This window comes from Sycon ciliatum, chromosome 2 (assembly GCF_964019385.1).
Source record: "Sycon ciliatum chromosome 2, ocSycCili1.1, whole genome shotgun sequence".
In the NCBI taxonomy this organism is placed as follows: domain Eukaryota; kingdom Metazoa; phylum Porifera; class Calcarea; order Leucosolenida; family Sycettidae; genus Sycon; species Sycon ciliatum.
Genome location: NC_088644.1, coordinates 39,293,720 through 39,319,024, shown reverse-complemented (window position 1 = coordinate 39,319,024; position 25,305 = coordinate 39,293,720). Strand labels below are relative to the sequence as shown.

The 25,305-nt window shown below is 48.0% G+C and overlaps 1 protein-coding gene across 1 annotated transcript; it reads right to left on the bottom strand.

The window, feature by feature from the left end:
- Positions 1 to 13,852: 13,852 nt before the first annotated feature.
- On the bottom strand, positions 13,853 to 24,780 carry LOC135810878 (uncharacterized). The gene is made up of 4 exons (XM_065324287.1): positions 24,373 to 24,780; positions 22,305 to 22,393; positions 17,325 to 17,662; positions 13,853 to 15,140 (listed from the first exon to the last, which is right to left on the bottom strand). The coding sequence occupies exons 1-4, from the start codon at positions 24,509 to 24,511 to the stop codon at positions 14,921 to 14,923; spliced, it is 786 nt and encodes a 261-aa protein (XP_065180359.1). The 5' UTR covers positions 24,512 to 24,780; the 3' UTR covers positions 13,853 to 14,920.
- Positions 24,781 to 25,305: the final 525 nt, after the last annotated feature.

Here is a 25,305-nt window from a genome sequence, read left to right as displayed (position 1 = left end):
GTATGCACATGTGCATGTCAGGGTACGGTTGGAGCAGCTCGTCGTAGATCCGGGCCGCATCCATGGCCCGCCTCCCCTCAAGGATTGAAGTGAAGGACATGTCGACCACCATCAGGATCATGCCATGCCATGGTTGACCAGGTGGACCATGGATTGGTGGACAGCAAAGCAAGACGTACATCTATGTCATTGTACATGTACGCGTGGGGAATGGGCAGGAAGTGCGAGAAGTGCCAAAATCACGTGACATGATCACAACTGAGGCAGGGTATGCAGCTGGTAGTACTCTTATCTACGTAAGTCTAAAGCCTTAGTAAAGGTACATGTACATACGAACGTACACAAGTATTCCACTGCCCGAAGTGTGCCCATGGCATGAGGCTGAGCTTTGCACACAGTCAGAGAGAAAGGAAGAAGCTATGTTGCAACTCAGAGTGACTCAAGATCATCATCATCATCAGGCAACTCGAGGTTCAAAAGCAGGCAGCCTGAACATAAGGATAGGGAGTTCACATGCTTTTTTCATGTTTACAGCTGGCCATTTGTAAGCGGATTAAGGAGGAGCGAGGTGAGGAGGGGGGAAACAGTAGCGCTAACCTTCCATACAGTGCAGGCGATAAGCCGACTGGACTGGGAGGACTGGGAGCCACGCACCAGTAGCCCAGAGCCGAGAAGATGGTGTACATGTCATGTACATGAGGTGATATTTTAGTGCTGGAAAGCTTAGGTGCTACAAAGCATAGCGAGAACAAACAGGCATACAAATACTAATGAACAATGAGCTACTTAGCATCCCACGATGACACTTGTACATGTAGTACCATTTGTTTTACCTTCATGGGGCAGGCACAATTGGGATTTCAGGATCATGGACCGTTGGGGCCAGGGCGATGGAATAGGCAATCAATTAGCCATGTTTCCAAGTCTCCCCCAATCCGCCCCCCCTGCCCCTCTCCCCGGGAGAGACCCAGGTAACCATTCTCTGGCAGCGTGCAAGAACAAAATACTGGCAAGAGTACGGGGTTATGCACTGGATGTCGCTGAGTCAGAGGAACGGCATGGACAGCGTGGCCAGTGACGTACTCGGACAAGGACGACAGGCTCAGCCGGACTGGTTCTTGTCCAGTAACGATACCCTGGAGCCGCTCATTGCCGTCAAGCGCCAAGCTCACGCTAACTACGTTATGTTTCTTCTGACACGCCATCGTCTTGCCAAAGCCCTGAGATCTGCCCAGCGAGTTGTGGGCAAGGCTGTTCGATTGGCTAAGGAGGCGTGGATCGGAGCAATTACGGATGAAGCTGAGGCTGTCCAGGAGGACGGCTCTGTCCGCTGGAAATGTATCAAGAAGTTGCAGGGAATGCACAGTGGCCGACAGTCAGTGGTGACATCCTGCGCCCGGGATGAGAATGGCAACTTGACAGACAGTCCAGAGAGTTTGGGAGCCTGTTGGCGTCGTCACTTTGACCGTGTCCTTCATGTTGAGAGTGCGTTTGATGCGGAGTCATTGAATCCATGCTGGTGCTTGACATCTGGCAAAGTCTTGACGACCCGCCCTCTTTTGAGGAAGTGGTAGCGGCGCTCCGCAAGCTACACCCAGGCACTGCGAATGGACAGTATGGAATTGTCCCGGAAGGGATTCTTGCGGGTGGTGAGGCATTGCATGAGCGCGTCCACAATTTGATCAACGAGGTATGGACCTGCGGTTCTGCCGTGTCTGACTGGCGAAACGCAGAGGTTGTCCCTATCCCCAAGAAAGGTGACTTACGGTCCTGCGATAACTGGCGTGGCATCAGCATCCTGGACGTGGTCGGCAAGGTCTTTGCTCGTGTTCTTCAGGGTCGCCTCCAAGCAGTAGTGGGGGATGCGGTTCTACCGGATTCGCAGTGCGGATTCCGGAGGGGCCGTGGCTGCAATGACATGGTATTCACCGCAAGACAACTGATGGAGAAGGCGGTGGAGCACCATTCTGAGCTACATGTATACGTGCTTTTAGTCGATCTGCGCAAGGCCTATGATTCGATTCCGCGGTCTGCTTTGTGGCTTGTGCTTCGCAATCTGGGGATTCCTCTGAAGCTGCTTGGCCTTGTCCAGTGGCTCCATGGAGCCGCATGTTCGGCTCCCGAACGCCGTCACGGAAAACATCAACGTCCGGAATGGCTTGCTTCAGAGCTGCACGCTGACGCCTATGCTTTCAACCTATATTTCTCTGGCGTGGTCTCTTCATGACATCGCCAGTCTTCTGTTCCGGGTGTACGGGTCCGCTGCCGTTTCAGCAGGAAGCTTGTTGGGGATCGGATCGCCAAGTCTCGGCTGGCCTCTACCGACATCACGGAGTCCCAGTTTGCCGATGATGCGGCTCTCTACATCACCTCTTAGAGCCACCTGGAGACGATGACAAACGAGTTTGTGTCTTGTGCTTTGGGTTGGGGTCTAACTGTGAGTGTCCAGAAGACCAAGGCCACGGCGAATAATAAATATTGTAAATAGAGAACCCCCGACACAAGCGTTTATCACAAAAGGTCATTTTTCTTTCTTACTGACCGGTTTCATCTTGTTAAAGAATCATCAGAGTGAAAGGAGAAAAGAAAATACATGCTATTAGTAGGGCCAACTCACTTGGCCAAAACTAACTATGATACAAGTGGACCCATCAAAGCCGCTGGGAGCCCAAAGAGGCGCAGGGGTAGGGGTAATTGGATTGTGATCATGAAAGCATGCAAATGTGAAAGGTGCCGTGTTGGGACTATAGTATACAAATTTTGTTATAATACAGTACACGGGAAGTTTTGGCAGTGTCCAAATTTGGACACTGCCAAAATATTGTAAATAGAGAACCCCCGACACAAGCGTTTATCACAAAAGGTCATTTTTCTTTCTTACTGACCGGTTTCATCTTGTTAAAGAATCATCAGAGTGAAAGGAGAAAAGAAAATACATGCTATTAGTAGGGCCAACTCACTTGGCCAAAACTAACTATGATACAAGTGGACCCATCAAAGCCGCTGGGAGCCCAAAGAGGCGCAGGGGTAGGGGTAATTGGATTGTGATCATGAAAGCATGCAAATGTGAAAGGTGCCGTGTTGGGACTATAGTATACAAATTTTGTTATAATACAGTACACGGGAAGTTTTGGCAGTGTCCAAATTTGGACACTGCCAAAATATTGTAAATAGAGAACCCCCGACACAAGCGTTTATCACAAAAGGTCATTTTTCTTTCTTACTGACCGGTTTCATCTTGTTAAAGAATCATCAGAGTGAAAGGAGAAAAGAAAATACATGCTATTAGTAGGGCCAACTCACTTGGCCAAAACTAACTATGATACAAGTGGACCCATCAAAGCCGCTGGGAGCCCAAAGAGGCGCAGGGGTAGGGGTAATTGGATTGTGATCATGAAAGCATGCAAATGTGAAAGGTGCCGTGTTGGGACTATAGTATACAAATTTTGTTATAATACAGTACACGGGAAGTTTTGGCAGTGTCCAAATTTGGACACTGCCAAAATATTGTAAATAGAGAACCCCCGACACAAGCGTTTATCACAAAAGGTCATTTTTCTTTCTTACTGACCGGTTTCATCTTGTTAAAGAATCATCAGAGTGAAAGGAGAAAAGAAAATACATGCTATTAGTAGGGCCAACTCACTTGGCCAAAACTAACTATGATACAAGTGGACCCATCAAAGCCGCTGGGAGCCCAAAGAGGCGCAGGGGTAGGGGTAATTGGATTGTGATCATGAAAGCATGCAAATGTGAAAGGTGCCGTGTTGGGACTATAGTATACAAATTTTGTTATAATACAGTACACGGGAAGTTTTGGCAGTGTCCAAATTTGGACACTGCCAAAATATTGTAAATAGAGAACCCCCGACACAAGCGTTTATCACAAAAGGTCATTTTTCTTTCTTACTGACCGGTTTCATCTTGTTAAAGAATCATCAGAGTGAAAGGAGAAAAGAAAATACATGCTATTAGTAGGGCCAACTCACTTGGCCAAAACTAACTATGATACAAGTGGACCCATCAAAGCCGCTGGGAGCCCAAAGAGGCGCAGGGGTAGGGGTAATTGGATTGTGATCATGAAAGCATGCAAATGTGAAAGGTGCCGTGTTGGGACTATAGTATACAAATTTTGTTATAATACAGTACACGGGAAGTTTTGGCAGTGTCCAAATTTGGAAATTAAATATTGTAAATAGAGAACCCCCGACACAAGCGTTTATCACAAAAGGTCATTTTTCTTTCTTACTGACCGGTTTCATCTTGTTAAAGAATCATCAGAGTGAAAGGAGAAAAGAAAATACATGCTATTAGTAGGGCCAACTCACTTGGCCAAAACTAACTATGATACAAGTGGACCCATCAAAGCCGCTGGGAGCCCAAAGAGGCGCAGGGGTAGGGGTAATTGGATTGTGATCATGAAAGCATGCAAATGTGAAAGGTGCCGTGTTGGGACTATAGTATACAAATTTTGTTATAATACAGTACACGGGAAGTTTTGGCAGTGTCCAAATTTGGACACTGCCAAAATATTGTAAATAGAGAACCCCCGACACAAGCGTTTATCACAAAAGGTCATTTTTCTTTCTTACTGACCGGTTTCATCTTGTTAAAGAATCATCAGAGTGAAAGGAGAAAAGAAAATACATGCTATTAGTAGGGCCAACTCACTTGGCCAAAACTAACTATGATACAAGTGGACCCATCAAAGCCGCTGGGAGCCCAAAGAGGCGCAGGGGTAGGGGTAATTGGATTGTGATCATGAAAGCATGCAAATGTGAAAGGTGCCGTGTTGGGACTATAGTATACAAATTTTGTTATAATACAGTACACGGGAAGTTTTGGCAGTGTCCAAATTTGGACACTGCCAAAATATTGTAAATAGAGAACCCCCGACACAAGCGTTTATCACAAAAGGTCATTTTTCTTTCTTACTGACCGGTTTCATCTTGTTAAAGAATCATCAGAGTGAAAGGAGAAAAGAAAATACATGCTATTAGTAGGGCCAACTCACTTGGCCAAAACTAACTATGATACAAGTGGACCCATCAAAGCCGCTGGGAGCCCAAAGAGGCGCAGGGGTAGGGGTAATTGGATTGTGATCATGAAAGCATGCAAATGTGAAAGGTGCCGTGTTGGGACTATAGTATACAAATTTTGTTATAATACAGTACACGGGAAGTTTTGGCAGTGTCCAAATTTGAATATTGTAAATAGAGAACCCCCGACACAAGCGTTTATCACAAAAGGTCATTTTTCTTTCTTACTGACCGGTTTCATCTTGTTAAAGAATCATCAGAGTGAAAGGAGAAAAGAAAATACATGCTATTAGTAGGGCCAACTCACTTGGCCAAAACTAACTATGATACAAGTGGACCCATCAAAGCCGCTGGGAGCCCAAAGAGGCGCAGGGGTAGGGGTAATTGGATTGTGATCATGAAAGCATGCAAATGTGAAAGGTGCCGTGTTGGGACTATAGTATACAAATTTTGTTATAATACAGTACACGGGAAGTTTTGGCAGTGTCCAAATTTGGATATTGTAAATAGAGAACCCCCGACACAAGCGTTTATCACAAAAGGTCATTTTTCTTTCTTACTGACCGGTTTCATCTTGTTAAAGAATCATCAGAGTGAAAGGAGAAAAGAAAATACATGCTATTAGTAGGGCCAACTCACTTGGCCAAAACTAACTATGATACAAGTGGACCCATCAAAGCCGCTGGGAGCCCAAAGAGGCGCAGGGGTAGGGGTAATTGGATTGTGATCATGAAAGCATGCAAATGTGAAAGGTGCCGTGTTGGGACTATAGTATACAAATTTTGTTATAATACAGTACACGGGAAGTTTTGGCAGTGTCCAAATCTGCTATGACCCGCCACCTTCCATTGGTCTTCACTCTTCAGGATGGAAGAAGCGTGGAGGTTGCAGACCGCTTCACTTATCTTGGCAGCGTCCTGAGTGCCAACGGCACTCTGTACAAGGAGCTCACCTCCCGCCTTGCCAAGGCCTGTCGTGCTTTTGGCGCTCTCCAGAAGTCGATCTTCAAGTGTAGTGGCCTATCAATCAAGTCCAAGCGTCTAGTGTATAAGGCCATTGTCCTCCCTACCCTATTCTATGGAGCAGAGACTTGGCCCATGAAGGCCCGGCAGATGAATCGCCTGAATCTATTTCATCGCTCATGTATCCCTTCCATCCTAGGAGTATCAAGGAGCGATCAGCACTGCCATCATCTCGCTACTGCTGATTTAGCCCTGAGAGCCCAGCCCGTCTTCCTGAAGACCTTGTCACTCTCCTGCGCGAGTACCGTTTGCGTTGGCTGGGTCATGTCGCCCGTATAGACGCGGCCCGGATTCCGTAGCAAGTGTTGTTTGGAGAGCTTGAGGCAACCAGACCACGGAATGGGCCAAAGAAGCGTTGGTGAGACACGATTGTCGGTGGTTTGCGTTCACTGGATAATCCGGAGTCCAGCTGGCACAGGATCACCCGGAATGGCGTAGCTACGTTACCGTCGTAGGCGGGTCCATCGGCATCGTCTTCCTCTCCCAGCACTGAAGGACTTCTACTGCGCATGCAGCAAAGTGTTCAGAAGAAATGGCGATTTGAAACGTCACCTCAAGTACTACCCATCTCAGTAGCCTATCATCTCCACTGGAGATGGGGCGTCAAAGGTCAAAGGTGTGTGTGTGGGTGTGTGTGTGTGTGTGTGTGTGTGTGTGTGTGTGTGTGTGTGTGTCAGGACCGTCTCCAACTTGTCGCGGAACAAGAACTTCCAGAATCTCAGTGTGGCTTTCGCCCTGGTCGCGGCTGCGCTGATGCCATCTTTTCCATTCGCCAGCTCATCGAGAAATCGTTCGAGCACCGTCAGAAGCTGTTCTGTGTCTTCGTAGACCTGAAGAAAGCATATGATTCCGTACCACGCCAAGCACTCTGGCTAGCGTTGGGGAGGCTAGGCATTCCTGAAGGGCTCCTCAATCTAATCCAATCGTTCCACGAGAGCATGCAGGCAGCTGTGCGCGTCGGTGCCAGCACTACCGAGTCGTTTGCGGTCAACAATGGCCTCCGTCAAGGCTGTGTGATGGCCCCAGTACTTTTTAATCTGTACTTTGGTGTTGTGCTTGAGCGGTGGGCACAAGTGATGCAGGACAGCGACTATCCACCTGGCATCCCCATCCAATTTAGCATCAATGGCAACCTTTTCTCTAAGCCCGCTCGTCAGTCAACTGCCGCAATCATCAACGACATTGAGTACACAGATGACGCGGTCTTGCTCGCTGAAGACCGCCCTGGTGCTGAGAAGTGCCTTGAAACATTCTGCACGGTTGCCTCTTCCTTGGCCTCTGCGTCAACGCTGCTAAAACGAAATTTCTCGTGGCAGGTAGCCAAGTCGACATGCCTGATAGAGCCGATATGAACGTCAACGGTGATACTGTAGAGCACGTTCCATCCTTCATTTATCTGGGGTCCGTCGTGACACCGGATGCCCGCTCCTCCACTGACGTCAGTCGCCGCATAGCTGAGGCTTCCAAAGCCTTTGGAGCTCTTCTTCCAGTCTTGTCGGATCGCTCGCTGTCATTAGTCAGTAAGCGAAATGTGTCTTGTCCATTTTGCTGTACGGCAGTGAGTGTTGGACGCCCTTGAAAGCTGATAGTAGACGTTTGGATGCCTTCCATCATCGCTGCATCCGCACAATATTAGCCATCCCTCGCAGTCAGCAGCAATCCGATCGCATCACGTCTGCGCAGTTACGTCGTCACTGGGGTGACCCAGTGCCGCTCTCTGTTAAGATGCGCCATCGTCCTTTAGAGTGGCTTGGTCATGTGGCTCGGATGTCGGAGAACCGTGTCCCATTGCAGCTGTTGTTTGGTCGTTTGTTGGCTGCGCGCCCCTTCTGCGGTCCCAGGCGCAGGTGGAGAGACGCTGTGGCTACTGACACGAAGTCCATTCCAAACTGGTTTGATTGCGCACAAGACCGGTCAGCTTGGCGAGAGCAGGTTCTGGTTTTTCAGCCTCCTCGGGCAGTAGAGAAATCCGTACTCTGCTCATCTTGCAACGGGGCTTTCTCTCGTCCTCAAGACAAGGCACGGCACAAGTGTTTGGCTGAGCGCCAACCGTTCCCGTCCACCAACAGCGTGGTTCAGCACAGTGCGTCAGTTGCTGCCGATGGTTCCGAAGTAAGGGTGGGCTTGCAGTTCATCGCTGCCAGCCTGCACTCCCTGAACATGCAGATACGGCATTGACGGCGTCTCTCGCTAGTTGCTGCTTTCAGCATTGTCAACGCTGCAATCGCTGCTTCAAGTCCCGGGCTGGTTTTAACCGCCATAACTGCAACCGTGGAAAACGTCTTGCTGCAGCCGATAGGGAATCACTGCCGCTGATCTGCATGCATTGCCCGAAGCGTTTCCGACGACAGCAAGATTTGACGAGGCACCAGAAGTCCTGCCAATGACGGTGCCCTCCAAACTCTGGCCCCCTCCGGGGGTGACATTGCCCAATGGGCAGTCATGCTATAGTAGTAGTAGTAGTAGTAGTAGTAGTAGTAGTAGTAGTAGTAGTTGTAGTAGTGTGTGTGTGTGTGTGTGTGTGTGTGTGTGTGTGTGTGTGTGTGTGTGTGTGTGTATGTGTGTGTGTGTGTGTGTGTGTGTGTGTGTGTGTGTGTGTGTGTGTGTGTGACTGTCAATTCGCCCATGAATGAGCCGGTGTCTCTTGGTGAGAGCACCATCGAGGCCGTTGACAGTTTTACGTACCTTGGCAGCGTCATCCATCGGGACGGGCAGTCTTCGCATGATGTTCAGTCCCGTCTCGCCAAGGCTTCGCGCGTGTTCGGCAGTCTCCGTGTCCCAGTGTTTGGGAATCGGTCGTTATCTCTCTGCTGTCGGCGCCGCGTGTACATCGCCCTTGTGCTGACCACCCTCCTGTACGGAGCAGAGACGTGGACGCCGAAGGCACCGGACCTGCGCTCTCTCAACACCTTTCACCACTAGTGTGTTCGCATCATCGTTGGCGTATCCAGGCGGGACCAGTGGGACAACCGCGTCACCTCCGTTATCATGGCCCGAACCCTCGGCATTGACTGTGACGTCGCGGACATCATCCGGGAATATCGACTGCGTTGGCTTGGCCATGTTGGCCGGATGAACGACGATCGTATGCCGAAACGAGTTTTGTTTGGGGAGCTCCCTGCAACACGCCCTCGCCATGGTCCACGCAAGCAGTGGCGTGATGTCATCGTGGATGATCTCCGCTCCATCTGCCACCCCCCCCCCCCCCCCCCTGTGCCTTCTGACTGCTGGTTTGATGCTGCCCAGGATCGCTCTGCCTGGAGGCAGATTGCTCATCGTCGTCCTCCCGCCCGTGCTCCTCCTGATCCTGACTCTGGCTTCCGCTGCGCATGCGGAAAGGTCTGCCGTCATCCCGGAGATCTCAAGCGCCACGCTCCGTACTACAAAGCTAGCAGATAGTCCCTTCGCTATCATTGCCATCGGCAATGGGCACGTTCAAGGTTCAAGGTTCAAGGTGTGTGTCTGTATGTGTGTGTGCGTGTGTGTGTGTGTGTGTGTGTGTGTGTGTGTGTGTGTGTGTGTGTGTGTGTGTCCCACATGGTGCAGTGGTATGTGCAGCGACTTCCAATCGAGAGGTTGTGGGTTCGATTCCCGTCGATTACGGTCACATGCGTCTTTCTTCTACCAACAGCCAGTGCATGCTGGAGTATGTGGTGTGATGTGTGTGCGGGACAAAATGAAAAGACCAAAAAGTAGGGATTCCCTGTAGACCAGGCAGGCTGGTCAATTCTTCAGCCTTGCAAGCTGTTCAACGGAATGGTGCAATCCCAGCACAAGTTGCTATGTCTTCTGCTGTAGCGTCGCTATCATCACCTCCGGCGATGGGCGTCAAATGGTCAATGGTGTGTACATGGTGTATTATTATTATTATTATTATTATTATTGTGGAAGAGAAAAGGACATATGGATACGAGTTAAGAGTAACTCTCCATCACTGTAACATGATACTATATACAGTCAGAAAGTGCAATAACTAGGCACAAAACTGACAGAGTACTGAAACATTCGACGTCCTGACACCTAGCTTCAACACATCTCCGTAGCGCTAACCGACAGCCTTCCAACTTGGAAGGTTCAAGGTTATGGAACTACCAAAGAGGGGAAGTTGAACCTTCCAAGTTGGAAGGCTGTCGGTTAGCGCTACGGAGATGTGTTGAAGCTAGGTGTCAGGACGTCGAATGTTTCAGTACTCTGTCAGTTTTGTGCCTAGTTATTGCACTTTCTGACTGTATATACAGTCAAATCTGTCGTAAGCGACCGCCCCTTGGTGCAAGAAAAAGCGGTCGCTAACGGCAGATGGTCTCCTACGGCAGATGTATGGTAAATCCGGCATACCAGGTATATGCTTCCATGTACTCAAATCGACGAGAATAATGTGATTTTTAATCATTTAATCAACGACGACCATACCCATAGTACGCGTATGCGACACGGCAGTAGATCGACACTGCCTGGACTTGAGAGCTACAGGCTACAGCACAGCCCCAGTACAGGCCAGGCGCCAGTCGATCGCACTTGCAAGACAGCGCATTTTCACACTTTGCAGGTGACAGCGCCCTGGCAAGTACATGACATTGTACAGTTTCGCACCTGACTGAACCTGGGTCGCGGTCGCTTACAGCAGATTTGAATGCAGCCACCGTGCATGAAATCGCGGTCGCTGGTCGCGCACAGCAGATGGTCGCTCTGGACAGATCAGTTTGTATGTGAAACCGTCGGTGCACGGAAAATCGGTCGCTAACGGTAGATGGTCGCCTACAGCAGAGGTCGCTAACGGCAGATTTGACTGTAGTATCATGTTACAGTGATGGAGAGTTACTCTTAACTCGTATCCATATGTCCTTTTCTCTTCTACATTTATTTATGGCTCAACATCCGAGTTTCAAATTATTATTATTATTAACTTTTATTTTACAGGGTGTTTCCCACAGACCTATGGTCTTCTTACGGGAGCCCCTATATAGGAAGGTTATGCATGAGCGAATAAATGAGCGGTAATCCGTACAAGTACGAACAGTGGAAGGCAGCATATTCCACCGGTCAGCAGCGACATAGCCAATCCGAGAAAAGCCAGCCGTACTCTGTTTCTGGGGGTAATGCCAAAGAAAAAGACACCTGGGATCTCGTAGTGGCAGTGGTGTGAGAGCTACAGCAGCGGCTGGTAAAGATTTCATGAAGCAAAGAGCTGCACGTTCCGCTGAGGGATCTATTGAACAAACGGACATACTTATCATAGTTCGTAGAACTAAGGGAATGGATATAAGCGCTGCTCGCATTCTCCAAGGTTGACTGAATGACACTTAAATAGAAGGTACGCCGAGCATGGTATGGCAGAAGATGGCGGGATAAGCGGTATGCACCAAGCTTCCTGTTGACAGAGCCTACAAGGTTGTCTATTTGTGGGCCAAAAGTCAAGTTTTCGTCAAGTACAATACCCAAGTAGCGAGCAGACTGCGTGCGGGGAACATGGACACCATCAATGATGACATAGGCAGACATCCGGACATCGGTGGTCTTGCGGTGGAGCAGTATGAACTTCGTTTTAGCAGGATTTAATTTCATTCGCTTTCCTTTCAGATAATCCGATAACTTCATAAGATCGTCGTTCAATTTGTCCACAACTTCTTCAGTAGTGTCACCAGCTGCATACATGTTAACGTCGTCAGCGAACTGAAGTACAGATGAGGCACTCACACATCCAGGAAGGCCTCTTACGTAAATGCTGAATAGCACTGGGCCCAACACAGACCCCTGTGGCACTCCTTGGCTGCACGACGCACGAGGCAGATTGTCCGGCGCTGTGAGCTGCTGTGTCCTGTCACTCAGGTAATCTTTGAACCATGCCAAAGCCGCATCACCAACTCCACAATTAAAAAGTTCGTTCAGTAGCAGCTGATGGTTGACGCTGTCGAACGCCTTCCTCACATCTGCGAGAACGACGCCAACGACCTTCTTCGAATCGAGATCCCTTTGCCAGCTGTCGATTGCAACAGCCAGAGCCTCTTCACATGAGTGATGCCGTCTGTACGCAAATTGTTGTGGCGGAATGATGTTGGGGTTCTCCAGTAGGAGGTGAGTAAGCTGGTGATATACATGCTTCTCGAGGACCTTACTAGCAATGGGCAAGAGAGAGACGGGTCGGAAGTTTCGCGGCTCTGAGCGGTCTCCGCCTTTAAAAAGGGCTCTGACGGATGCGTGTTTGAACAAAGCTGGAAACTTGCTCTCCTCTATGGATGCCTTGAATATTGCACACAGTGAGCCTGCTAGAACTTCATGGCAATTCTTAAACAGGATCGAGGGTATTCTGTCCGGCCCCGGAGCCTTGTGCACGTTCAGAGTGCGAAGAATCTTCAAGATGTTGGTGACTGTAGGCTGCGGTATGGATAACATTGACGGCTGGCGATGTGGACCGAATGGACAGAGAAGTGGCGACCTGTCAGGATCAGTGACAATTTGTTGGAAAACCTGAGAGACTCCTTTGTGGTCGATTCCTTCGCCACTGTCTTTAGTCTTTCTGCGGAGCAATGCATTCATCAGGACCCATTGGTTCCGGGGCTGTTTCTTCACCGACATAAATTCATTCTGGTAATACCTGGAGCGGAGACGTCTGTTCGATAGCGTTCCTTCCCGCCGCACCCAACGGTATTCTTCTAAAAGGGCAGGATATGTGGGTGAGGTGTGTGTGGGTGTTGTGTGTATGTACAAGTATACTTGTCTGTCCCCACAGGATACCGCGATTTCGCGGACGCGCAATTTTCCGCGTTATTGGCTGTCATCCGCGTTTTCAAGAGATTTCGCATAATTATTATTATTATTGTAGAAAGGAAAAGGACATATGGAAACGAGTTTAAAAAAGTAACTCTCCACCACTGTAACTAGATACTACTATACAGTCAGAAAGTGCAACAACTAGGCACCAAACTGACAGAGTACTGAGACATTCAACGTCCTGACACCTAGCTTCAACACATCTCCGTAGCGCTAACCGACAGCCTTCCAACTTGGAAGGTTCAAGGTTATGGAAAGACCAAAGAGGGGAAGGCAAGCGCAACGAAAACGAGCACAAGCTACAGTCCCAACGGAACAAAGAATGTCGATTGTTACTGGACGATGACGAAACCAGTTGGCGATTTGACAAAGCGGTCTAAGTACAATTCGAAGCAGCAAAGCAGCACACCACCCAACTTGGGTGGGTCATAAATATCAAAGATAAGTAAAGAAGGGGGAAGCGTTGCGAAAACGAATTGTACAAGCCGAAAGCCAAACTCCTACAGTGCTCCTCATGCATGACATTGTGATGGACTAGTTGACTACAAAACAAGTTGTTTCACACGACGTACGTTTCGCCGTATGGTTCGTGACGGCTCATCAGGTGTGCAATTTGGAACTCGGGTATTGAGCCAATAATAAAAGTAGAAAGGAAAAGGACATATGGAAACGAGTTTAAAAGAGTAACTCTCCACCACTGTAACTGGATACTATTATACAGTCAGAAAGTGCAACAACTAGGCATAAAACTGACAGCATAATCCCGCATATTTGCCACATAATTTTAGGATTTCGTCCGCATTATTCTGTGGGGACAGAGGTGTGTGGTGGCCTTCATGAGAGAATGTCCGCAGCTATGCGAGTGCCTGGAACATGTACATGTACATTTTCACCATCCTACAAGGCTACATCCTGTGGCAACAACCTGATACAATAAAATTGAAAGATTTGCACCTGTACCATGTACCAGGGTACCCAGTACCGCTTCAACCCCACCGACACTTATGAACATGCACAGCAAAAATGTACTTCATATTTCGAATTTCATTCAAATGATGATAAAATGAGGAAATATAAAGGAGTCAGAGTTAGAGCTACATAATATGTTATCATACTAGTATACTACGTGTTACTTGCGTCTCTTCCCCGCAGAGGCAGGATGAAAAAAAGGAAATAGATTGAATTTCTAAATTGTGCACTACAATATCAGTCAGTTTGGAAGGGTAAAAACGAAATGGTGCGAACGGCACAGCCTAAATCGGGCAAATCTCAGCAATGCTCATTAACACGCACGGGACTACGAATCCGGAATAGACAGGGACTCCAAAGCAAGGGAAGTGAAGTGCGAAAACCGGTATCTATTATTACGAAGAGAAAAAATGCCATAGGAGTGAAAATCGACTATAAAAGGGCAGATAGTTGTGAAAGAGAAAAAATATATTAGGTTGATTTCCAGAAGAACTGGCTAAAATATCACGGGCAATTTTGGAATTTGAACAAATGCTATCAATCTAACTGGATGGGAAAACTTAGTATTCTTCGCGCCCTGGTGCCCGAAGGGTGCAACATCTAAGCAATGGGTACAAGTGTTGATCCCAGCAATCACAGTGTTGATCCCAGCAATCACAGTGTTGATCCCAGCAATCACAGTGTTGATCCCAGCAATCACAGTGGTGGCACGTGCAGAGGCAGTGGTGGTTGACGCATTGCAGCTCGGAGGAACGGTTGCACAGTTGCACAACCAGGAAGCGATGATGTGGAGCATGCATATGCAGAGAACGCATGCGTAGCACGTGCCTGTGCAAGTACGGAGAGTGATCTCTACATCGGCCACTGTCCGAACTTGATGATCCAAGAATTGATTGCTGATGTTTGCAGCATGGGGTAGTCCTCTTGCATCGAAGATGTCTTGAAGGTGACACGATTCACCAAAAAAGTGGAGCAGTTGTTTGCAGAAGAGCTTCACAAGGGGTTTGTAGTGTGCAGTTCATGTACACTTGCAGACAGCAGCATAGAGGCATTGCAGACACTGGACATCGTGTTCAACGGCCTAAGCTGAGCCACAGAAACACATCTGATGAGATGCAGACGTCAGCCAGCCAGCTTGCTTAGAACCGACTTTACGCGAACGGCCATTCGTGGCTGGCTCGTTCCAGTGCGCTTTGTTTGATCGAGGTTGTTGCGCTTGCGCTCAAGAGAGCGAGTGCGCTGAGCGGTGTTCAAAGATTCGTCTGACGGATGTCTTGCTACATGCGTTGTGCCAAATGATTGACTGCGATCTTTGGTCAGCAGGGAACTGCCCACTGCTGGCCTGCAAGAATCAGGAACACAGACACAGACACAGACACACACACACACACACACACACACACACGTTGGAGCACAGACAGTATATGGTCGGTCATTCAGCACTGGCACCAACTCCTCTTCGGTCAACTTGATCAATCTCTCACATTGAGATACTTCTTTAAAGTACTGCACTCGAGGCACAGGTGCTGTAAGTTGCTGCCTGGGTGTAGTCTTAGGTCCAAGGTGGTATTTTCTAGAAACTCGTAACTCACAAATTTTTTAGAGCTGTTTCTGACTAAGTTGTGGCTGCTGAAGACGATAAAAGTATCGGCAAGTCTGTACAGTTGTCAGTTTCTTAGATATGGCGATCTTCCGCTCCATAGGGAAATTGTACATGTACTCGAACCCAGTCATTCTAGAGTACAGTGGCTGCATGCGTTCGACTATGCACTTGAATCGATTCATGAATCCATTTGCATGCATTCTCACAATTTTTTTAGAGCTGTTTCTGACTAAGTTGTGGCTGCTGAAGACGATAAAAGTATCGGCAAGTCTGTACAGTTGTCCGTTTGTTAGATATAGCGATCTTCCGCTGCATACGGAAATTGTACATGTGCTCGAACCCAGTCATTCTAGAGTATAGTGGGTTTCTGCATACAGAGTCCGTTTTAGACTCCAGTTGGTGGCAGTCAGGGAGGGTACGACTCCCTGGTGGCAATAAAACATCATTCAGCTGAATACATTGAAAAAAGGAAAATGTAAAATTTAGGTGGACTTGCAAGGTCAGTGCGAGAAACTGTACAAATACAATCAAATTGATTTTCATGCGAGTCTGTGGCATGGCTGTCAAAAACTTCGAGTTGTGCAATGTGGCGCTCAGTCCCTGATACAAATTTCGTGTTGGTGCTACAAAAAATGAAAAGTACATTGGCTGTGTCATGTACTCAAGCGCAGCAGAAATTAGAGTACAGTAGCAATGACTCTGAGCCGACATAGTTAAATACAAGTGAAAAGACAACCAAACTATTTACATGTCTGTCTCAAGCGGCTGATGGAACTGCAACCGGTCGCCGAAGTGTTCCATGAGGCGTTGCTTCACCGCGAAGGACCTCTGAACATGACCAATCAATCCTAGTTCGTCCAGGAATCGACTGTAACGTTTACGTACTTCAGTCATATCTGTTGCGGAGTTACTCTGAGTGAGGACACAAATTTCAATCCACTCACACAATTTCATGAATGCCTGCGCCTCCACATCGCCATTCTGGGCCAGATCAGAATCTACTGCATCATTAGCAAGATGTTTCAGAGACTTCTTGTTTACGTACAGTGAAAAACAGCTACGGTGATACGTGATCTCATTCGCTATACCATCCTCATTTTCAAGTTTGTTCAATATTCTAGCGTGGCTGTGTGTACGAGCAGCATCGAGCAGACTAAACTCTGTCTCGTATGTGGCGCACTGAGTAAATTTCTCTGCCAAGCGCCTGTCCTGCGCGTCAGGTGTATAATCCTGGCACACCATACACTTGCTCAGATCGTGCCTGTTCCGCTTCGGGTCTGCCCGCCCGATTCGGCTCCAAAACACTCTAGAGCAAGCTTTTCTTCAAACGTCACAATGCTTCTTGACGGACTCTGTATGCAGAAACCCACTATACCCTAGAATGACTGGGTTCGAGTACATGTACAATTTCCGTATGCAGCGGAAGATCGCCATATCTAACAAACGGACAACTGTACAGACTTGCCGATACTTTTATCGTCTTCAGCAGGCACAACTTAGTCAGAAACAGCTCTAAAAAATTTGTGAGCTCCTACTTACCACGAAACTTCTAAAATACGACTCTTTTTCGAAATGTAACCCCGCACTAGTGGTATGGCGACCAGGAGACTGGTGTATGCGTCGGTACCGGGTGGTGTACAGGGCCACGTTCGATTCTGGGGTATAAGGGCTGAATGCTGTACCGCAGCCTAAAACTCCCACCGAAGGTGTTCGTTCACCGTCTTGATCAGCAACCTCAAAACTACAAACTAAGGCAACAATTTGCTTGGTAACAGCACCCCCATTTTTTTTCTCCTGTCTAACAGGTTCAGGAAATATGCGAGCTGTGTGTATTATTTTATTATTATTATTAGGCATGCCAAGAATAATACAAACTACACCAACCTTCTTCTACTAGTATTGAGAAGCTGAATGGGAACTTACCCTTTTCGGAGGACACTTGCAGGCTCAGCCGCTGTGTCAGATTCGGGATCATACGACGAATCGGCCATACAAAAGTCCGGCTCGATGGTGCCTTTCCAACCCTGATCTACCGAGGATGCCGAGTGAAATTTTGCTTTGCGACGCGATCCAAAGTGACTTTTAATAGCTGGTTCCGTCTCTGCGGGAACATCGAAGTGCTGCATGGTTACAGAGCGCTGCTTTGCCCACAGTGCTCGTTGGGAGGGGACAGGTGATGAAGCAGCTGACCTGTGCTGGCTTTGATCACTGCTGTCAGGAATCGAAGAGAAAAACGCACTGTCTGAAGCACTGGAGCATGCCTGGGGAGCAATTGCAGACGTACGTGCATGCATTGGTGCACGCACAAACACACACATGCACAAACACACACACACACACACACACACACACACGAACACACACACACACACACACGCACGCACACACACACACAAGCACAGTCGTACTTGTACTTGCACTGCCAGAAGCTGATCATGTGGGTCTCCCCGAGAGAGGGCAGGGAGATTCAAAAGAAATTTAGTAAACAATTTAATATCGCAACCAAGAGGACAAATTATGCGGTAACCATTACATTGCTATGTACGTTCACTGATGATCGTGACGAGAAAACTGTTTTGAACGTTTTTTTCCTTTTACTTGTACATTTCATTATCTCTCTCACATTTTCGTCGTTGTACAAGTAGTCATAATATTGGTTACCGTACAGTTTGTCCTCTTGGTTGCGATGTTAACCTTTCTCCCACCAGTATTCCCGTGCGGGAAAATGCTATTCAACACCCTCTACTGTAAAGCGATAAACTTTCGCAACGCGCAAATTTAGCGTTTTCATAAATTGGGCTGGTTCACGAGGAGAAACTTTTGCGATTCTATCTCTTCAGTCGGATCTTGTACTGTCTACAATCAATGTACGGAGAGGTTGGCGGCGATTTATATTCGCAAATGTGTGATGGTCGCGAAAATAGCGAAATTTAATCTCTAGCAAAAGTTTCTCACTTTGCAGTATTTCACTATCTATCATCGCGGTTTTCAAGTGATTGTGCAGGCCAAGTACAGTACGCAGTGGGGTACAAGGAGCACATCAAAACTACTCGTACGTGTGAACCTGTGGCCGTAGGTCATGCAGACATCATCAGCATGCGTGTATTTCAGCTATAGAGGATATTATTATTATTATTATTATACGCATTCCCGCGTTGAAGTGTAGCAGCAGTATGCTGCGTCCACAGCTTCGCTTATGCAGAATGGCTTGGGTGAGAGGAGAGGGGAGAGAAAGCAACAAGGCAACCAACATCTATGAAATTGGTCACAATAACATGAAGAGAACCAACCTACATATGCATGATTGCACAAGAATGGAGACGACCAAATATAATGGCTATAATCATTGTGCCACAAAACCGGTACACAGGAGATCTGACGACAATGTAACGAAACATAAAACTCAGTTACTCAATACAGGTTCCACTAAATTACGAGAGAACAATGCTACAACGTTAGAATTGCCGCTAAATTATCGCAAGTGTAGAGAACGAGTCCAATACGAATGAAAACCATGAACAGACTGTCCCGAAGTTATTTAGGGAACAAATTGTACTACATGACTGTACTTGCTGATACTGACGCTGACGGAACACGAATTTGAGTTGAATACTCACGAAGTCTTGTACATGCACATCATTATGCGCCGGTGTTGTGGAGTAAGCAGGTACGTCAGTCACCAATCCAGCTTCAGCTCCACGCTCGCTTCAGCAGAATGTTGCCCGCGTTTGCTTTGCCTCCAAACGGATAGACGACCAGCGCAGAGTCCCGCAGCTCCGTGGCCGTAAGGTCTTGATATTCGCCGTTAGCGCCGTCAAGTCTCAGTCCACCTCTCACACCAAGCCGCCCTATAAAAATCTTTCTCTCTCCTTTGGAGTGCTCCCCAGTTGCGCGAGGAGACTAGAGAAATTCCTTCGGTGAGCGAGGAAGAAGAGCGGAGTTACCCAACTCAACCTAAGAGGATATGCAATGTCAAATCTGCCTTACATGGGAACTAGCTAAGTGGCAAAATGCCCATTTACAGGATACTAGCAAGAGTACATAACCCCCCCCCCCCCCCCCCCCAGAGTGTGCAACGCCTGATCCATCTCTGCATAGGGTCTTGGTCGAGCGTAATCGGATCTTCTGATGTCATGCGTACACTCCACACCAGCGCAAGGCCGGTCTCGAGGCAGGGCACCGTTGTTTTTGATCCGAGAGTACCCACGACTCCCCGGGCTCCCCTCAGATACGTACGGTATTACGACGCAAAGATCCGATTACGCTCGACCAAGACCCTATGCAGAGCTGGATCAGGCGTTGCACACTCTGGGGGGTTATGTACTCTTGATGTTAGTGGGCACAGAGAACCCACAGGTAGAAGAACTTTGACGGTGGCAAATGTACTACATGACGTGCATTGCATATCCTCTATACAATATATTGGCGACACTTGCAATGTACAGGGCCGGCAGTGGACGTGTTGAGCAAACAAAGTTCTGCCTGTGCGGTATCTAGTATGTAAGGATGGAGGTCCTGGAACAGAAATATTCAGTTGTATATTGATGATAGAGTCACTGCAGCCTTATTCGACTTCATGTTCCCATACGGGAACATTGGTCAGAAATGACTATCCAAGGAATTGGTAAGAAATGACTATCCAAGGAGCTTGCTTTAGGGTATGATGCTATTCTTCATCACATTGCCATGTTTGGCACTGAATTGCATCTGCAACATGACTGTGTGACCTGATATAGGTTAGAGGATCTATATTTAGAGAGAGAGAGGGGGGGGGGGGGGGAAGAGAGAACCCTCCCCGCACAAGAGTCTGCAGGCCTGCATTAGGGTCTTGAAGACAGGGCAATCTGTATCTGCTAGAGATTATGTCTGCGAGTTGAAAGCATCCTAGGTATGTACAGCGAGAATATCGCACAGCATAATGTGGGTTTTCAGTACTGCTAAGCCCTAAAGTAGGGGTGAAACGAGTTTCAAAATCGAGGACTCCAGTACCCTTTGAAAAAACGAGCAAGTATTCGAGCGAGTACGAGTATTTTACTGACAATATAAACAATGCTCTGCACACATTCTTGCAACGCCGAACGTACTACACCCGATACATAAAATCTTGTCTGCAGCCTAGTGCAAGATATAGTCCGACATTATCTGTTGCTGGTAAGTAGGGACAAGCCACGATACTAACGTGAATTATATCGCCAGTCTGCATCTGTTCGACGACAAATTTTGCCGGTGGAATGTATGAAGGCTACCGGAGAGAACGCATTCTTCAACGACAACACTAACTCGTGGAAGCACTTCTAACAACAACCAAAAATCACTGAACTTTCACAAGATTCAGATCCGGAGGTGCTAGGCCGCGGCCGCAGTAGGCGCACTTGCCTGGGCTGTAAGTACTGGTCAGGGTAACAGAAGCACTTGATGTACATGCGTACAGATGTGCATAGTAAGATGGAGCTGCAGACGGAGAAGGCTAAGATGGAGCAGCGGATTGTGGAGCTGAGGATGGAGCACCAGGTGGAGAAGGTGAATCTCAATCCGGACCTTGCAGCAGCGCGGTATGATTCGTGCGCCGACACGCAAAGAGGAAAGTGCCAATTTGTCTTCGAAAGAGCTAAAGATATCCTCCTCAACGCAGAGTATGTTACTACTAAGGATAAAGAAACACTTGCCTCCCAACGTATCACAATGACAACAATGAACACATTCGTCTCGAAGTACTGGAATCAGGGACTGGCTGCCAGTCTATTTCCTTCTTGCAGCTGCCAGCCGAAGTTTCCAGTTATTGACACCCAAAATTTGTACGGCCACCTATCAGATCGGATACACTGCAAGCGGGAACGAATCATAGACGTATCATCAGAAGACGCAGAAGAAGTTCTTTCGTTTTGGGGATACGTAGCAGGCTTACACCAGCCGCCCATGCCAGTCAAGGTAATACATGCGACGGAGGCCAAGGCTGGCCTAGCTAAGCAGTACAAGTTGGTGGCCTTTTGAAGTAGTTTACAGTTTTTAGTTAGTTTTAGCTCTCTCTCTCTCTCTCCCTCCCTCCCTCCCTCCCTACTCCCCCCTCTCTCTCTCTCTCTCTCTCTCTCTCTCTCTCTCTCTCTCTCTCTCTCTCTCTCTCTCTCTCTCCGCCCCGGCTTGATTACTGGCTGCGGGGTAATTATCTTGACAATAACCATGCACGAAACTTGAGGTAGCGCAAAGTAGACCCGATCCTTCCCACCATCACTTCAGCCAATGTGTTATGCGTACGTACACAAATGAAAATATTGCACTCTGTTGCAGGTGCGCAGCCACTTTTCGGTCAACTGAACATGTTATGCGTGGGCGTCGGAAGCCATTTTTGATTCGTCCAGCTTTGCCCAAGGGGTGTAGTAGAGGAGTCCGGGATCTACCTCGTTGAATATTTGAAAAAAATCAAGCCAAATCTTTCCATTCGAGGGCATTTTTCCACCCTTGCATGACAAGATATGTTTAAAGAACCCCAGTAAATTTCACTATGTGCGCGACCGAGCAGGAAAAATATTACCCAGAATATTGGTTCGTCTCAAGCCAAGCCAGCTCGGCCGACTCCAACCACCCATGTTATGGCAGCGAAGCATTCGCAAAAAAAGAGTGAATAGTTGCCCATGTGCTGTGCTGAAGATCTCATCTTCAATTTCAGTTGATCAGCATTGTGCTGTCAGTGGACTTCACTTGCATGCACAAGTCAGTAGAGAGGTTAAGCTGAACCTCATTTTTGACGCGACGTGAAAACTCATCTCGCGTTATTTGGCTCGCGCGTTGGAAAACAACGCGAGTGACCTGCAGCTCACGTCGAAATTTGGAGTTTTACGCTAAATTTGACGTAAAATTGCGCGTCACGTCAAAAATAACATGCAACTGAACTCTCTATTGACTAACCTTCACCCCAGCCGCCTTCTCTTTTTGTCTCATCATCTTGTGGTAATTACGCACCGCCTGTGCTTTGCGAGCGTCTGCAAATGATCGCCCTGCCACATGTGGGAGAAGATACGCCAGAGTGCACGCGAGAACAACACGCACATGCACACACACGTGCACACACATATGCACGCACACACAAAAACACACGCACAGACGTGCACAGACACACAGATGCACACACAGACACATATTAGACTGAAACAGTAGGGCATAATGCCATATAGCACGAACACACTCCAGGCTGGCCACAGCAGTGCAAGCACCATTCATGAGCGAAGATCACCAAACCGGCAACCAGCATGTGCCCAGTCACTTGGACAGGGTATGGAGGACTTGCAGGATCGACTAGTTTGCCCCTGGGAACTATGGTAGTAGTGCCTCGTGTCGTCTGCCTAGATCATGCGGCTATGACTCCCTGCTTTCCAGTAACACAGTGCACCCCCTCCGTCCCTCGGACCGGTCTGGTCCCCCTAGAGCCCAGTCCAGCCACTAATCACTCTATCGTGTGCAGGCCGCTTCAAGCATGCACAGACCAATGCAAATGCACGCATCTATAGACTGGCATCAAGAGTAGATAAACAAAGAGTGTGCAACTCCGGATCTCTCCTGCACAATCTCCAGATACCCCGCCCACGGCGGAATTTTTTGTTGACGTCACCTTTTTTCAGAAAAAAATGCGCTTCTTGCCGCAGAGCAGTGTGAGAGCACGTGCTGGGCACCGACATTGTAATGTAAGCCCGGCCAAGTGCACAAGGCAAAACTTTCCAAAAGACTAGCAGCGCGTGGGTGGTCGAAAAGATTATGTCAACAAAAAATTCCGCCGTGGGCCAACCCATCCGCGCGGATCCGGGAGTTGCACACTCTTGTTTATCCACTCTTGCTGGCACGTGTAGCACTATCACTGCATGAACAGTTTCACAACTACAGTCGACTCCACTTATAACGAACTCGCATATAGCGAAGTTCGTGATAATATAGCGATTCGTGAACCATTGTTCATGTCCCTGTTTGAACCCATACAAAATTGACCCTTTATAGCGAACAGGCTTCGTTTACAATGAACCAAATCTTGTAGGGCTGCATGTAAACCAAGTGCACTCATACTGTCATGGGCCACTTGCCAGTTATGACTTGCTGCTTGTATAGTGTAAGTGCATTTCTGTTATAACAAACTTCGGCTATAAAGAACTAATTCTCCTGCACAATGGTGTTCGTTATAATTATCAGGAGTCGACTGTATGGTTTAGGGGAATGGGTCACCCGGTGTTGGCCGACAGCACCCTGCTTCATTGGCCACTGCCCTCTCTTTCTGTTCACTTCGAAACAACACAGCGGAAATGGGGGATTATGGTGCCGTTTCTGCTGTATAAAAGATCATTCCTTTACACTCCATTATCATTCGAAGTCCTCTACTGATGAGCTCAAAGGAGCGAAACAGCTGTCTACAGGCGTAAACGAATTATCTGTCAACGGAAGCGTCCTTGCTGTGCTGGTGTGCGCATGCTTCGTGCATTGGTTCGGCTAAGAGCGCCTAGTGGTGACGGCCCCGTGGGGGGATATAATACTATGCAGTACAGTACTGTCGGTCGCCGAAGAACTGGGGGGGGGGGGGGGGTCAGCCTCCTAGCCTAGACCGTTCCTATTTTCATGTATTACAGTCTATGCGCAGTTGAGTCACCGTGTATACATTGGTATGCTGTGCTTGGTGAAATTCTAGCTAGGTCGTTCTTCGGCGTTCCGTTCTTCGGCGCCCGACAGTACTGTATTTTATTATGGTATACGTCATAAAAATATTATTTCGACTGTATCATTCTGTAACTGTATAAACGACAAACTGCTGAGAGTGAAGTGAACGATACTTCAGTACTATTCTAAATGGCACATTTATATGCGTTTCCTACTTGGGACATTCAGCGATTGGCCCCTGAAAACCCATAACCACACGGAGCTCATACGCGAGGTCACGAGCCGCGATGATTAGGACTTTTATCAACGAGAGAAGAGGTCATGAAAAATCCCAACTCACTTTGACTGACAAACTTCTTCGCGGATGACACGGACGGTGATTTCCGTGGTCGGCCTTGTATACTCCTGATTGATGGCGAGCGAGGTTGACTATTCGCCGGTGTAGCCGGATTTTCGCTTTTCATAAGCCGCTTTCCCATCCTCAGAATGCCACGAGAAATGTTGAAAACGACATTGTGTCACCTGTCCTGGTAAACTTGTCCAATGTGATTGTCTCCTTTTCCTCTAGTCAGCGTAACTCACAGTATCTACCCTGCGACACTATTACTTAGAAGCTAGGTACTGCTGAAGCTTGGCACTCGGTGCATATCTACAGCTCAAAACTCGCCGCAGCCAGGTTCCCCATGAGAAGAAAGCCGTCGTCGACAACATGCAAGCCAAGGGGCGAGGGGAGCAACCAACCACACTGCATTCATTCTCGATCTCAACTGGACTGTAGATCAACAATGATGCAAGCATGACCTTATAATGACGTACATCATGACGGTATGGGCCTATATTTGTTGCGGGGAGTATTTTTACGAATCCCTACGCCGATCTACTGGCACAAAAAAACGTGCCGGTACACATGGTAGAGTCTACATGGGTACACATTTTTCATCTCCAGAACAGATCTGGACTCACGCATGTACGGAGATGAAGCCACATTTGGAAGTCGACATGGCCTATGTCACATGTATGTGGTAGGCAGGGCTACAAATACTTTTTGACGACTCCCTAGCATGCAGTCCGTGCGCCAGTTCAGAAAAAGTCGTCTAAAAGTTGCACTTTTATTTTCCAGATTTGCCAGATTTCGCAGTTTTCTCAAGATATCGCGAGACGAATACTCAATGGTGTCACCTTCGTCGTCCTTTGGTTTACGGCTCCCGTGAGTTCTTCGTCTCAGATCGTTGTCGAAATCCAACCTAATAGTTGTTCTCTGCCCTAAGTTTTG

Excerpts from the sequence above, each read along its gene's own strand:
- LOC135810878 (XM_065324287.1), bottom strand. The coding sequence starts at position 24,511 with ATGGGAAAGCGGCTTATGAAAAGCGAAAATCCGGCTACACCGGCGAAT. Across the intron at positions 22,394-24,372 it reads GAAGAAGTTTGTCAGTCAAA|GGCGATCATTTGCAGACGCT; the intron begins GTGAGTTGGGAT and ends CACATGTGGCAG. Across the intron at positions 15,141-17,324 it reads GCAAGTGTCCTCCGAAAAGG|GCCAGCAGTGGGCAGTTCCC; the intron begins GTAAGTTCCCAT and ends TGATTCTTGCAG.